Source organism: Passer montanus, unplaced genomic scaffold, assembly GCF_014805655.1.
Source record: "Passer montanus isolate IOZ18808 unplaced genomic scaffold, ASM1480565v1 scaffold1, whole genome shotgun sequence".
Taxonomy (NCBI): Eukaryota; Metazoa; Chordata; class Aves; order Passeriformes; family Passeridae; genus Passer; species Passer montanus.
In genome coordinates this window covers 5,004,715-5,019,942 of record NW_024356504.1, presented here as the reverse complement: position 1 = coordinate 5,019,942, position 15,228 = coordinate 5,004,715, and the positions used below count along the sequence as shown (strand labels likewise).

Below are 15,228 nucleotides of genomic sequence, written 5' to 3'. Positions count from 1 at the left end.
GTCACCAGTAAGTACTAAATACATGGAGATATTGAAAACAACCTTCACGTTTGTGACACTGTGGAAATATTGAAATAAAAAGTGGATGTAATACAGTGAGTGGCAGCAGGAAAAAGAATTGTGACAAAAAGGCTGCAAGCAAAATATAAAGAGAAATTGGGTAATAAAAAGCATTTTTCTGTAGTAATTAAAAAGCAGAACAGAGCCAACTTCTTAAATGATCTAAACCATCAGTATCAGCCCTGTAAAGATAATGGGGGGTGTGTGTTGATGTAGAATCTGACCTCAAGAACTGTGTGTAATTGTAACAGGCACAACTTGACTGTCCCGTTTTCATCTCACCACTAGAGAGATGTATAATGTGCTTAATGTGGTTTAGTCACCACAGCATGGATTCAGTCAATGTGGATTCAATCAGAGAATTTCTCTATCAAACCAGTCAGAGGCTTTGCATTTCTTGTGATTTTGGTTTGGTGCAGCATCAAGTATTTCTGATTTGCAGATACTTCAGTTTTTGCTGATTTGTAAATGCAAGTTCCCAGTTATTAATAGTGACTTTCAAGGTGGTGTAAATAATCTCCCCAACGCTCCCTACATGGCTTGGTTAACAACCTCTGGCTATTTGAACCATGGGAGTTTTTGGTAAGGGCTGTTGAGGGTGGATTGGTGAGTCAGTATGTTCATTCCATTTGTTATGAGTTGCCACACCCCTCTGGGATTAGGTCATCTAAGCATAAAACATATCCCTTTGTACCAACCAGCTACCTTCATTGCCTTGTTAAATGCCTTTCCAAGCTTATTATTGCCTGTTATGGACATTTCATAGAAAAATAAGTGGTTTATTTTGGGCACTGTAATAAGAGTACTTGTGTTTCAGTGACTTAATCCATGTGGGAAGAGCAGGAAAATCATCACTGTTCCATAAATACAAGGCTTGTTTTTTCCTTTTTTTTTAAAGACCATGATTATTTTGCCTTTTTTCATGGTAACCTTTTAACCTCTTAAGGGTCAAAATTAGCATTGCTGGAAATAGACTTTGTCTTTAACAAAATGGCACTATGTGATTGTTGCTTTTCGCACATAGTAATTAAGGTAGAATCAGAATACTGAGCTGGTTTGTATTATTTCTGTTTGCTTTATGTCTGTGTTCAACACTGCCTTTGAATTCAGGCAAGTAAATCTGGTCTGGCATCAAGATTTGCATTTCTTAAACTGTTTAATGGTCATCTTTCCTAGTCAATGATCATTGCTAAATTGTTTTTCCACAGATGTGGCAATTGGGGCTCCACAAGAAGATAATCTAAAAGGGGCTATTTATATATACAATGGCAGGAAAGATGGAATAACACCATCATTTTCACAGGTACGCTTTTTCAGTGCAAAATACCCAATCCAGAACCCCCAAATTTAAATCTGAGAGGGTTTTCCCTTCGTTTAACAGTCTGACCATCTGAAGTATATTAACAGACTTCAGGAAATTTTTATGTGGTCTGTGATTTCCAGTCATAGTATAGCATGTAAGAGAGAAAAAAAATTGTTTTGGGAGCTTTAAAAATGATTTATGGGATTTAAGTTCAGCATCAGGATTGTTCTGCTAACATTTTTCTTTGGAAATTTTAACGCAGAGATTAGCTTAACAATAATAATTTTCACTTTTACATTTTTCTCCTCAGAGAATACAAGGACAAGAAGTCAGTAATTCTTTAAGCATGTTTGGACAATCCATATCAAGTGGCATTGATGTAGATAACAATGGTTATCAAGGTAAATTAAGCAATTTTGTTTATTTTTAATTTTTAAAAGAATAGAAATTCATAGGGAGCAACCTTATTGTGCTACTTGATACTTTGAACAGAAGCAGAATCTGTTACTGAGATGACATGTCACATCTCATATTTTGGGAAGAAAAAAGAAGAGGTAAAGCTGAGGCCAGGCAGTAGTTTTCACGGTCATGTAACTATTATTTAAGGACTGAGAACAATGTAAATGTGAGATCATAGGGCACAAGGGGAAGAGAAATGGGATTTATACTTTCAAAGCAGACGTCTCATCTACAGATGTCACAGTGAGCTGCTGTGGGCACTGGAAGCATGTTTGTTGTCCAGACTAGTGTGCTAACCTAAGTATATTGCTGGCCTTCCCAGAGTCTGGATTTTGACAGGAGTCATGGGCTCCTTGGCTCTCAGTCTGAGTGAATAATACTTTAACCTCACTTAGGGCTCACCTTCTATTAAATAAAGGGCAAATGGTGTCTTAATATTCACCAAAAGGTGAATATGCTATAAAATGCTTGTGCCTAGGAGTAATTCCCGTTGAAAATTATGGTTATTGATACATTCTTTTTGTGCAGATGTAGCAGTTGGTGCATTTTTCTCTGATTCTGCTGTGGTGCTGAGGTGAGATGGCTGTGTTTCAGTACTTTTGAAGACTATACAATTTAACTCTTATTTTTTAGTGGAATTTATTAAAACTCAGTAGTTTAATTTAACCTCATATTCTTGATGTCTTCAATTTCAGTCATTAGGCTCTAGAAGGGTCTACAAGTGAAACATTTAAGTAAACACATTGAAAAAATGAGAATATCATTCTGTAACCTTTTGAAGTAAAAATAATTTGCATACAACTGAAACTATTGGAAAAATGCAGATAACTTTAAAATTATTATTCTAAAATACAAAAATAGATCATCAGGGATGATTAGTTTTTGCAGAAATTCTGTAAGCTGTATCTGGACATTATTTGTGTTACTCTTTTCTATTCTTAGAACAAAGCCAGTGATAATTGTTGAAGCTTCTTTAAGACATTCTAATTCAATAAATCGAACTAATTTAGACTGCATGGAAAATGAGCAGCCTGCCACCTGTATGAATTTGAAGATCTGCTTTGCCTATAGAGGACGAGAGGTACCTGGTTATATTGGTAAGCTACTGGAAAAATAATCCACTATATGTATTAATTTTAAATGAACCTATTTACAAATAATGCTACTGGTATTTAATAGATCATTAATCTGACTTCAGTATACAATGAAAAGCTGAAAACATGGTTACTTTTCTATATCATGATTACCCTATAACATCAAGCCATTACACTTCAGTTTGGAATAAGAGCACATCCCTGCTAGAACTGCTGGAGTTATTTGGAGAGACAGCAGCATTAAAAGGGTGATATTTAGATGTCCTCTAAATATCTTCTCAGGCATGGACCAAACCAGATGGGACTGCTGGAGGATGCTGCCTTCCACTTGGCAGTAGAGAGAAAACAATCCTTCCCAAACCAGCTCAAGCAGCTGATCATACCATTGTGGGGCATTTTGTGAAAGAGGACTCCCACCAAAATTAATGAAAAAAAAAAAAAAATCTTGTATTTTATATAATGCATATTTTGCTTTTGGCAAAAAACTGGTAATGCTGGAAGTGGTGTCTTTCAGAGGGAATATTCATGGTAAATTAATTTAACATAATTTACTGTCTAAATTTGACTGTATTGCCTGAGTGCTTTTAACCTACTTGTCATGTGCTATTTGTGAACTGCAAACAGCCCTTCAAGTACATGATATATAAAATTAAATTGCTCAACTCTTCTATGTGAGAACAGACAATAACCTTTGGGAGCATGTTACAGAGAACACATGCAGTGATGAACTGCAAAGTTATATGTCTTTTGATCTTTATCAGATCTTTTGAAACTCATATTAGTTTTGAGTCAGATTGGGTCACCCTTGCTGGACTTGTACATAAGACTTTTTAATTTAAAAAAAGTACTAGTAGGAATTGTAGATAACCTAACCCTTGGCAAAAAATTAGAAGTAATAGATCTGTAATGCTTTGAAACTTGCTTGCAACTTATCATAGCAATTCATGCTAACTTAAATAGAAAAAACTGTGAAATTAAACAATATTTGTCAGTGTTAGTTGACTTAAGTCTTTGTTGTTAGTTACTGTCAGCCCTGTAACTAACCGAAGGGGGTTTTCTATAAATAGATTTTGGTAGAAAATATAAATACAACCAGATAAACTATCCCTGATATAAATGCACGTATTAGGGAACAGCCATGAAGCAATTTTCAGGGTACTAGAAGCTTTTCCTAGGATTTATGTCAGTGTTTTTAAGCAGAGCATTTTTAAATGGATGTTACAGAATGTACTTATGGAAGTGAGTCAGAAATTGTAATTTCTACCATAAACTCAGTAAGATTGCAACACTTAAAGATTTATAACCATTATTTTCCCTGGGTTTTATTTTGTAGTGCTGCTTTATAATCTGAGTGTTGATGTGAACAGAAAAGAGGATACACAAGCAAGATTTTATTTTTCTTCCAATGGAACATATGATACAATCTCAGGAAAAGTAAAGATTTCCAGCAATATTACTGCCTGCAAAGATCATCCAGCATTTATGAGGGTAATGTAGTTTCCAGTATCTATTGTCTTGTAACTCCTTTGTGCTCCTTTGAAAAGCAGACCTGCTGCAAAAGAACCTATTCTGTTTACAACTGCATCACATCATTTTAGAAATAAAATATTTGTATTCAGAACTTCCACAGTTAATATATTTTAATTCTGGTGCTTTCTCAGCTTTCTCTGAGGAAGTCAGTAGGTCTGCCATCTCTTACACTGATGAGAAGATGTATAATCATAATAATAACCACAGTGATTAAGATGGACCGTGAGCATTCTTGAAATTTTTTAAATAATTTTTATGCATGATAGATCATATGTAGATTGAGGTTGGTTTGGAAACAACCATGAAGATGCAACATTCATATTCTGCTGAACATTTCTGGTGGAACTTTCTTATGTACTCCTTAATGCAGAATCTTAAAACTTGTAATTTTTGTGATTTCTCGTCTGTAACTGTATTAAAGAACACAAGTATGGTCTTGCTCCTGTTTTTATTGTGAGTAGATAAGGTAAACTCAGCTAAAAAGGAAAGAACCCATTCCTGATCCATAGGAAGTGAGATGAAGATGATTGCTAGAAAAGTTCAAGGTTTATAGTGTGGTGTGCTTTGTGAATTTGCTGCAAGGAGCCAAAGGCTAGCAGGGTGTGAAGAAGAGCATTGCTTGGGCTTGCTTGATTTTTTCCCTTCAAGGAATGTAGCACTCACCCATAACCTGAAGGTGGAAATGGGGTAGGAAGAGCACTGGTGCATGACCTATCCCCCTGAAAGAGGAATAAGTGACTTGTCTTGAAAGTGGGATAAAACCTGCAATCAGGACACAGATACAATATTTTAAAGGCCATTCAATTAACAAGAAAAAGTTAATCATTGTTATTCTATCAGACATCTTAGAAGCTTGTCCTCCAAAACAAAAATTTGGGAAAAACTTGGAAGTGTTAAACCACAGCAAACAATAAAAATCAGTGGACACAAAGGAACCACATTTTATTAAACTCACAAAAAATAGATTTCTCTATTGTCAGACCTTATGTAGGAGGGAAGAGAGGGAGTATTTAGATGTAAAGGGAAATAAGGGCAATAAAATAATGGACTAGTTTGCCTAACATTTTCTTCAAAATCCTCAAGGTAGCAATTCTGTGACCTTTTGAAACAAACATCTATCAAGGTGAATGATGCAGTTGATCCTGCACAAAGAGTGGAAAATAAATTTTATTTTCTACAGCTACAAAAAAACCTGCAGGGAAATATTCTTTAATGTATTTTTCTTCTTCCTTAATTTCCCTTACTTTTTGTTTGTGACATGATTAGAAGCCAATTCTTCATCTTAAAACTTCAGGGTAGAAAGGAAAGCTTATGTTACCTACTGGAAAATTTCCCAGATGCATCTCATCTGATAGTTGCACCTCAGTGAATGTTGCTTGCAGGAACAATGGCAAATTGCCACTTACTTTAGAAGAGTTTTGTAAACTAACAGGGATGTGATTGACAGCTGACCTTGCACAGATTGCTGTACCAGCATCAGCAGGTATTTGTGTAGGAGGAAGGAATTGATTTGCCTCATCACTTCCTATAGTCCATCATTAGGGATTTTTTTTCCTCCATAGAATTCAATTTTCTTTTCAATTCTTAATTAATAGCATTATAAGCATCTCCTTCCACCCACTGAGGTTTCTGTACTTGCATGAAGCTCCTAAAGTTAAGTAAGTGTGAATGTCTGTCAAGTACAGTCCTTGCAAGAGACAATATAATTTTTATGTATTTTGAGTAAAGGCTAATTAATAGCTAATTAGTATAATGGAAGTAATATAAAGCAGATGCAGAGAAGACCTTGTGGAAAATTATTACAAATTAGATAATATGTGATTTGGCCAACACAAGCTTGCAGATAAGAATTAAAATAGTGGCCATGTGGAAGGACAATCAGTGTCTGTCTAGCCCCTACACTTAGGGAATAATTTAATCAGGTTTGTTACTGTTGGTGCTTCAAGCTGTTCAGTTTTCACAAGTAGGTAGATGAAGGCCGGGGCTCTGATCTGAACATTCCTATGCAGGCAATGCTTGATGTACAAAATAATCATTTATTGAGGAGTTCAATCTTTTTAATACAGAATGGGAAATAATGGGCAGAAAAATGAAATGCAGTCACAACTTGATTTAGTTGTACTGTGGGAGAACTGGTTTTGATTTCATATGTAAATACCCATGGGGTTTGTCTGGCCTCATTCCACTGGTTAACTTCCTTCGTTTTAGCCAACTTTGCCTATTTTTCTACATGGGCAATGCAGCCTTTCATAGGTGTGTGAGGCAGGATTATTGACATAAGTAGGTTTGCTATTTAGTAAGATATCCCCTCATAGAAGAATCATCCATTCTGAAATGGCTAATGCTGTCATTGAACATATTATGCCTTCATGCATTTCTGATTGCCTCCCTCAGCAGCAAAGATGTCTGGGAAAGTGTATTAGGCATATGGAATTATTTTACATGTGAAAAATAGGTTTTGCTGTTTTAGTGAGTTCTGGGCAACATTGTAACTTTAAAACATAAGCATACTTGTTTTGTCTTATATGATTAACTCATTAGGTTTCCAATTTTCATAGAAAGATGTAAGGGATATCTTGACTCCTGTACATGTTGAAGCGAGTTATCGTCTGGGGCATCATATTCTACAGAAAAGAAATGTTCAAGAATTTTCACCACTTCAGCCTGTTCTTCAGCGCAGGAAAGAAAAGGATGTTATAAAAAGCAAGGTTAGTGTATGAGTTCTCGTTTTTTTTCCAGTGCAGTGAGTAAATATTCATGTTTTAATCTCCAGTTAAAAAAAGCTTCACTGACTCATAGCATGCAAAGAATGCATTTTCCAGACCTACACCTAGGGATTGTGTCTTGATATTAATTAATAAACCAGAATGCTAAAAAAGCCTCATTTTTGGGTAAAAAAATATTTGCAGAACTTGTATACAATTTGTATTATGACTTAAAAATAAAGAAGGTGTGTGCAGAGAACTTGCCAGCATAAATATATCTCAGAACCCATATATGAAATTCACTCTTTGAAATATCTATTCAACTACACAGTCTGAGTCACTTTCCAGTATAAAATTGTACTCTAAAATTATTTCTGTGTTAAATACACAATATCATGTTGGTATTAATCTTGAAGTGTTGATGTTGCTGAAATATTAGTTCTGTAAAGATACTGCAGGTTTTCAAATACAGAATTTGTGAGGGGAAAGAAAGAGTATATTCTTTATAGTTTAGTAATTATGAAATAAACTTTTTTTCCCCAAAAAATCCCAACTCATTAAGAGACTTTGACTTCAGTGAAAGTCAGAATGTGCTGAATTTTTAACTTTTCCCAATGGTAAGCTCCCCAGAAAAGTGGTCAGAGCGCCAAGCCTGAGTTGCAGAAGTGTTTGGACAATGCTCTCAGGCACAGGCTGTGACTCTTGGGGATGTCCTGTGCAGGGCCAGGAGCTGGACTCAGTGATCCTGATGGGTCCCTTCCAACTCAGCTTTCTCTGTCACTTGTGTAACTGAGATGCAGTTGGTCATCAGAACTCCCAAGATATGTAAGAGCTTCTTTTAAATGGCATGCTTTGACTTACCATTTTCATTCAAAGTTTTGTTTTAGAAACCTCAGAGTTATAGAGAAAGAAAGAGGGTGATGTTGAATACAGTGACAGAAATGTGCTCTATAACATACTGATAACCAAGGCACAAACATCTGCAACTCATGGTGTCTCTGCTCTCATCAAACCTTTCTAACAGTAGGATAGGTTAAGGGTTGTGTAATTAAACTCTTGCAAAAATTAATGTGCTGTATTACAGAAGAGACTGCACAGACATCAGTTCTGGATCTTCTAAAACATTCTGCCCTCCTTGTGTACTGCTGTAAAAATTGTCTGAACATACACCCACAGGTTTCACTGTGACAGACTGAGTCTGGAAAGCCTCTTCACTCTTACTCTGGATGCACAGAATGTGTTTGGAAAATGGAAAATCATAGCCTGATTCAATTGTATGTTAGCAGTAAGAGCTATTAGACACTTCCTGGTGCTCAGTTACTAGGTGATGGGTTTCTTTCTCTGGAAGTACTGTTACTCACTATTGGAAGCATATGACACTGAAGTTCTTTTTTTTTTTTTTTTTTTTTTTTTTTAATTTGGCTTTTACAGTTTATTTTTGCAAGATTTTGCTCCCAAGAAAATTGTTCAGCTGACCTGAGAGTTTCTGGAAAAGTTGTTTTTCCAAAGTAAGTATAATGTAGCTTTCATTTTTTTTTGGACAAGATTTAGTAAGATTTTATTTAAATTATTCCTTTATCTTCTGTATATACTTAACAGTAATTTGCAAATTCTCAGGACTCCCTAAAAAAAAAAACAGAAGTAAAGCTTCTTAATTGAAGACTATTTATAAATCCTAAATCTTCCAGGAAGTGTAACAGAAATCTATATGACTGAAGAACTCTTATTGCATAATTAGAAGATTTTACAGCTCATAAAATACATCTTAAAAAAAATTTGTGTTATAACTTTATATATTACCGGGCTACGATAACACTGCACGATGCACATTCAATATGCAGACATCACTAAAATTATAAAATTGACAAGGTATTGTTTATTTCTGCTGCTCTTTCTGGATATAGTGTATTTGTACTGTATGAAGTATCAATCAGCTGTATAAAACTGAAGATACAATATTCTTATATAAAAGAGACAATTGTTTTAAGTTGTATTTTATCATCACAACCTTTACTGACAATTATATTTCAAAGTAAGAAATACAGGTGAGCAAAAAGAGGAATTGTACCTGTTGTGAATCTCAGCTATTTAGCTATTTACATGTAACTTGGATTTTCTTATGTCATTCATCACTTTTAAAGTTGATTCTACTTAAATCAAAATACTAGGCTGAACAACCTAAAATGGCATCAAAAGATGCTGACAGTCACCTAATGCAGATTAATCCCACCTGTGTGATCCTGAGCACAAACTTTGTCATCTTCATGGATTTCAGAGGAAGATGAGTATCTTTCTGCCCATTTTAACATGTGGCCTGTAGCATGAGTCTTAAGCCCTTTCATTTTCTTGGGCTGGATGGTCATTTTATTTAAACACTCATGAAAAGAATGGTTGTGCAGCATTTTCATTTGTGACATTAGAAATGCAGTTTTGTAAGCGCTTCCACGCTCTAAGAAAGAAGAACAGATTACAACATATCTGCTTGACATTAGGCACCAGTAGCAGATTTGCAGTGTAAATAAATAGTCTAAATATCTTGATAAAGTGTGAAGTATCACCTTAAATTACCTTGTGCCCCTTGAATCTCGATTAAAAACTAGTTAGCTGTGAAGCGATAATTTATTTTGTCTTGACAGAATGCATTCATTATCCTTGAGGAGCAAAGCAAACACCTTTGGCTTTAAAAGAATGAAATCAAATAGGGATGGCAATGTAATGCTTTATTTACTGAGTAACAAGTCTTCATGTATACACTATCATGTTTTGTTTAAATTGCTTAGATTTTGGCCTGCTCTGTAAGTTTCTAGTCTGCATCATGCATTTTTTAATGAAGAATGAAATATGATTACCAGGGAAAAGCTCTAGTTCAGCTTTGTTATAGTCCCAGATGTGCACCTGGTGCTTTTGTGTACTTGTGTGTTAAGCTGGGAGGCATCTTTGTGACAGCATATTGTTAATGAGCTTGGCTTTAACGTGGGTAAGAGGAGTGAGTGGTGGGTATATAAGTGCTAATACAACGTTCCAATTTAACCTAAACTTGACAAGCTACCAAAATGTTAACATTGTGTTTTTCTTTAATTTGCTTTTGTCTTGGAACCTATCTGCTTATGCAGTGCTTTTGCCTTCTGTTGCTTTTATAAGTGCCAGCTTCTTTCCCAAAGGTGTACAGTGACTAATGCTTTGGTTTCAAGCCAGAATATCTGATAAATGTCTATTTCTAGGCACCCTTTCTACAAGTCTTAATTAAACTTTAATGTCAAGCTGAAGTTTACTTTGAGCCCCCAATAGGGTGTCTGTACTTGTAACATGATTATAGAACATTGCATAGATGAGAAGAGAGCCATGCTCACTGTGCCCCTCTTCATACTGAGTCCCACATCTTGAGTGCAAGGAGTGAATGCTGAAATCATGTCTGAAAGTACTGCAGCAGTGATACCTTGCTGTTCTGCCTGTAAAGGAAAGGACTGCTCTTGTAAAGGCCAGGAGCACGACTGGACTGATGACAATTTCCTTTCTCTCTCATTAACCACTTCAGGCTTTAAGGGGTGACCAGCACATAAACTGGTCTCGTGCCTTGGTTACAGAATTGAGTAAAACCTTCCCTTACATCTCCAGCTGGGCTTTGTCAGAACCAACTGAAACTACCTAAAAGAGTAGATTGGCCTACAGGCAAATTCTAAAATTACTTTCCATTTACCTTTTAATTATTTTTACAGGCCTTATGATAAGAAAACGTACCTTGGTGTTGGAAGTGTGAAGATTTTATTGTTGAACATTTCTCTGCTTAATGTTGGAGATGATGCATATGAAACTATCCTCCATGTTCAGATCCCTAAAGGTCTTTATTACATTCGAGTTTTAGAATTGGTAAGGAAAAAATATCTCAAACAGTAATCCTTTGATATTTTTCTTTTCCAGCCTGGTGTTTTTCAAATTATGTTTATGAATTGTTCAGTTTCTTTAGATACTGAACCTATGCCCCTTCATCAAAAGCTGCCAAAACATCAATTTTTAAATTCTTAGACTTCTAGCTACCTAAATCAAGTGCAATTTAATCAATACAGATGACTTACATAATTTCAGTAACAACTAAAATAAATAATAAAAAAAAGTTTTAAAATATTTTCAGGATGTTATGGCTGTTTTTTGGCTGATTTTCATGTTTTCAGTGATCACAAAGATCTCATTGAATCTTTCCCAAATACACAGGCTTATAAAAAGTCATAAATCTAATTGTGCTCTCTTTCTGCCTTTTAAAAATAACTGTTCTCCATGTGGTATCCCCCAGATCCACCTTTGTGAGTTGGCTTTTAACCTGGGTGGGTCTGGGTTGGGTGCATGTGCCTTAACTTCAGTAAAAGCAAGAAGCAGATGAAGTAACTGATACAATAATCAATATAATCTGTTATGTTAAAGCGGTCATGGGTGTCCTGGATATTGGCATCAGTAAAATAACACCTGGTTCAGGAAAATATAAAGCACCCAATGTTAGTGTGTGCATGTAATTTGAAGTGTCTGAAAACAACCACCTTTTTATTGTAATCATTAGTAACTTGTCCTTTATTTTAGGAAGAAAAACAGATACATTGTGCAGTATTAGATAAAGAAATTAATGCAGTGACACTTGAGTGCAATGTTGGCTATTTATATGTGGATCACAACTCAAAGGTAAGCTGTAAATGGAGTTCCTAGCTTTAGAAACACCCTAAATATTGAGGGTTATGAGGATTTTCATGGGGGGGGAAAAATCTCTGAATCTCATCTTCTTTCACAACTATCATCTCTTTTCATGTTAGTGTCTGTATCTCTCCTGCTACTTTTAAATGAATTGCTTAAACACTCCCTGGAATAATTCATTAAGGGACAACAGTATTTGTATTGTGCATTGACTGATTGTGCTTGGCTTCTGGACAAGTGGGCTGACTAATGCCATGGACATATGTGTTAGGTTAATAGAAAGGGACTAGAAGATACAAAAAGCAAGTATTTCCTTAGTTCTGAATTTTTTAGGCAGGGAATTCTTAATAAGCTTAATAAAAATATTTGCATTGAAACTGTGTCATGGTACACTATCATTTAATAGAAGGAAAATTTTATTTGTTCTACAGCTGGATTATAGTTTCTTCTTGGATGCAAGCTCGTTAACCAGAGCAGAAGAGGACCTCAACATCATCATTAATGCTACCTGGTAAAGTCTAATAAAAATTGCTCAGTGGAAAATACTACTAGCTTTGGAAAACGGATAACTGGAAAGGCTTAGCAAAGCAGGATTGCAGGGAAGTAAATTGGCAGCAAATCAAATAGAGGAAGAGAAATGACCAATAACAAAACAGGTGATAGATATTTAAATAATAAGTAGGTTTCTACCTGTAAAAAATGTGGAGGGCATTAATGCTTGACATGTTGTTATCAATTAAGTATTTTTATTTTAATAAGCTGAAAGGTCTGCTTAATATTTTTTACAGAGATAGTGTATAGCTTATGATGGTGCCTTCAATACAGATTTTTCTCTTTGCATTTTTGTAGTAAAAATGAAGATGGGAACATGTTGCTGGATAACACGCTGACTTTACCTATACCTCTGAAATATGAGATTGAGTTAAATACTCATGGGTGAGTCACCTGTTGGTATTACCTGCACATCCACAGAACTGTTGTCTTGTTACTGTTCTAAATTCATTAAGTTTTTAGGCAGAAGTATGACATAGCTAAAAAATCTGGGACTGAGTTAGCACAGCTGTCCTGGGCTCTGACTTAGACACTTGTAAGAGTTTTTTTCCACTATGAGATGAGACCATTGGTATCTGTGGTGCTTCAAACTTGTCTGTGAACAGACTAACATGTTTTAAAAAGTGGACTATCTTTTTCAGAAAGATATGTTAATGAGAGCATAGCAGATCCTCAGATTCCTTGCTTAACATGAACCACAATCTGGGTTTGTTGTGGGGCATTTATGGAGCATAGCTTTGGTGAGGATTTATGACTTCTTATGATTCATCTGCCTTTTTCAGAGGAAAGAGTACAAATGTAGAGGGTTTCTGGTCCAAAGGCAGATGATTTCTACTCTGTGTTCCTAGATCTACTTAAAAGCAAACTTGGGTGTTTTCTTACAACCAGTCTTACTGGAGGTAGCATGAAGCAGAAGGTTATGCTAATGATAGACAGGAATTCTGTTTATTAACAATTTCTACACCATTGTAGGTTTGTGTCACCAACCTCATTTGTTTATGGAGCAGAAGAGAAAGAGTCAGCAGTGACATGTATGAAGGAAAATATCAACTTTACTTTCCATGTAAGAGTTTTTCTTTGTAAACCCTGTCATCCCTGTTTTGAAGGATAATGTATCTAATGATAGGCTAGACAGCCGGCAAGCAAAGTTTTAAGAAGAGTACAAGGGCACCATGAGTAATTTTTATGCATTAGTGATGGGGAGTTGCTGTTAATCCCTCCTAGAAAACATTTTTTGGCCTGGCAAATCTTCCACTGAGTGATCAGAGAAAAATTCCCTAACACAAGTAGGATTGAAAATGGTAGAGCAGTTCTGACTTGCCGCTTCTTTCTTTCAGAAATACTTCAAAAGGAATTATGGTAAGAAAAAGGAGTTAGGAGTTTCTTGTCAGAGTACCTATAGCATCAGATTTGTCTGCAGTGGATTAAAAGCAGGAGTTTGGATATAATCTCTCCTAGTTCCTTTTGCACACTGTCCTGGCAGGCAGTCTGCATGACCTCAGGTACTCATCACAGATTAGCACTGCTTACTCATCAGCTTTGGAGGAGGGAAGGGCTCAGGAAGCCCACAGGATGAATGAACAAGATGTTAACACTCCTAGCACAATCACTGTGGTGACAGCATACAGAGCAGCTGCTACCCCATTCTGTGCAGTTTTATGTATTTATCTATGTGCAGTTTTGTTCCCTGAATAGCTACCCTTGAAGTTTCAACTGTTGAACTCTTCACCTCTTCCCCACAAGGTTATCAGTGCAGGACCAAGCATGTCTCCAAATACCAGCTTGGAAATAATGATACCGAATGCTTTTCCACCCAGCGACTCCAAATTATTCAACCTATTGGATATCAAGGTAAGCAAAGACTACTTAATGTATTAGTAGCTGAATTCTGTGAAAAAGAGAAGCAGAACAAGGTCAGCTCGGTCCTCAGTCTCTGTTTGATTTGCTAGCCATGGTGAAGCAGAGTGAACTAGAACAGGATCAACTTCAGCCCCACGTGTTTTATTCCGGAAATAAAATTTACATTTTTAATAATGATGTTATATTTATTTTCAGACAACAGCTGGACACTGCTCCTATAACCAATATCCCAGGAACTGTACTGCAGCAGAAAAAAATGGAAACATATTAAAGGACGTCATCACTTTCTTTTCAAAGCCTACTAAGAGGCACATGGTAAGGTCTGTCTTTTGGCATCAGTGAGAAATGACTGTATGAATAAGCCTTAAGAAAAGAGTGTCTCTTACATAATGAAGTCACAGAGCCATCCTCCAAGGATGTGTGGAGGGACCTGTGATAAGTTCAGGGTAGTCATAAGTGGCTTTAGTGAAAGGGGTGAGAACTGAGCTGAGAAAGTTGATTAATGACACATTGCTGAAGTCAGGGTGGATGACAGACACCTACAAAAAACTGCCAGAGGGATATGGAACTGAATGAGTGGGCAAGCAGAACGGTAGAGGAAATTCAGTAACAAACAGAAAATGATGCATCAGGGAAAAACAGGCTTTATTTTAATTACATGAAGTATGCAGATCAAATATTCTTTGTCTTTTCCTCATCAAAACACTGCCATCAAACATAACTAACAGGAGCTGGATTAAAAAAAACCCCAAATGTTAAAAATCACTGAATTCCAAGAAAGACTATACAAGTTAATGGAAAGCAAGAATTACAAAATATTTGGAAATCATATTTGGCTGGGAAGCTATTAAAAATATTTGGGAGGCTGGGAGAGTGCCATACATGTGTGGCCTGTTCCAGCTCATCCCTCTGTTCCTGCTCACAGACCCTGCTGGAAATCAGACACTCCACTACACAGTCCAAACCACAACTGCTATTTTAGTATTGC

General features: G+C 36.0%; 1 protein-coding gene across 1 annotated transcript in view; it reads left to right on the top strand.

Moving 5' to 3' along the window:
• The window catches only part of ITGA4 (integrin subunit alpha 4), a 34,092-nt gene that overhangs the window by 13,912 nt on the left and 4,952 nt on the right, over positions 1-15,228 (top strand). The window contains exons 11-24 of the mRNA XM_039699508.1: positions 1,269-1,363; positions 1,674-1,764; positions 2,351-2,396; positions 2,765-2,919; positions 4,250-4,404; positions 7,005-7,154; positions 8,583-8,659; positions 10,868-11,018; positions 11,721-11,819; positions 12,260-12,339; positions 12,678-12,764; positions 13,353-13,443; positions 14,124-14,231; positions 14,436-14,555. Coding sequence (XP_039555442.1) covers positions 1,269-1,363; positions 1,674-1,764; positions 2,351-2,396; positions 2,765-2,919; positions 4,250-4,404; positions 7,005-7,154; positions 8,583-8,659; positions 10,868-11,018; positions 11,721-11,819; positions 12,260-12,339; positions 12,678-12,764; positions 13,353-13,443; positions 14,124-14,231; positions 14,436-14,555 — 1,505 coding nt within the window. The remainder of the gene's footprint in view (positions 1-1,268; positions 1,364-1,673; positions 1,765-2,350; positions 2,397-2,764; positions 2,920-4,249; positions 4,405-7,004; positions 7,155-8,582; positions 8,660-10,867; positions 11,019-11,720; positions 11,820-12,259; positions 12,340-12,677; positions 12,765-13,352; positions 13,444-14,123; positions 14,232-14,435; positions 14,556-15,228) is intronic.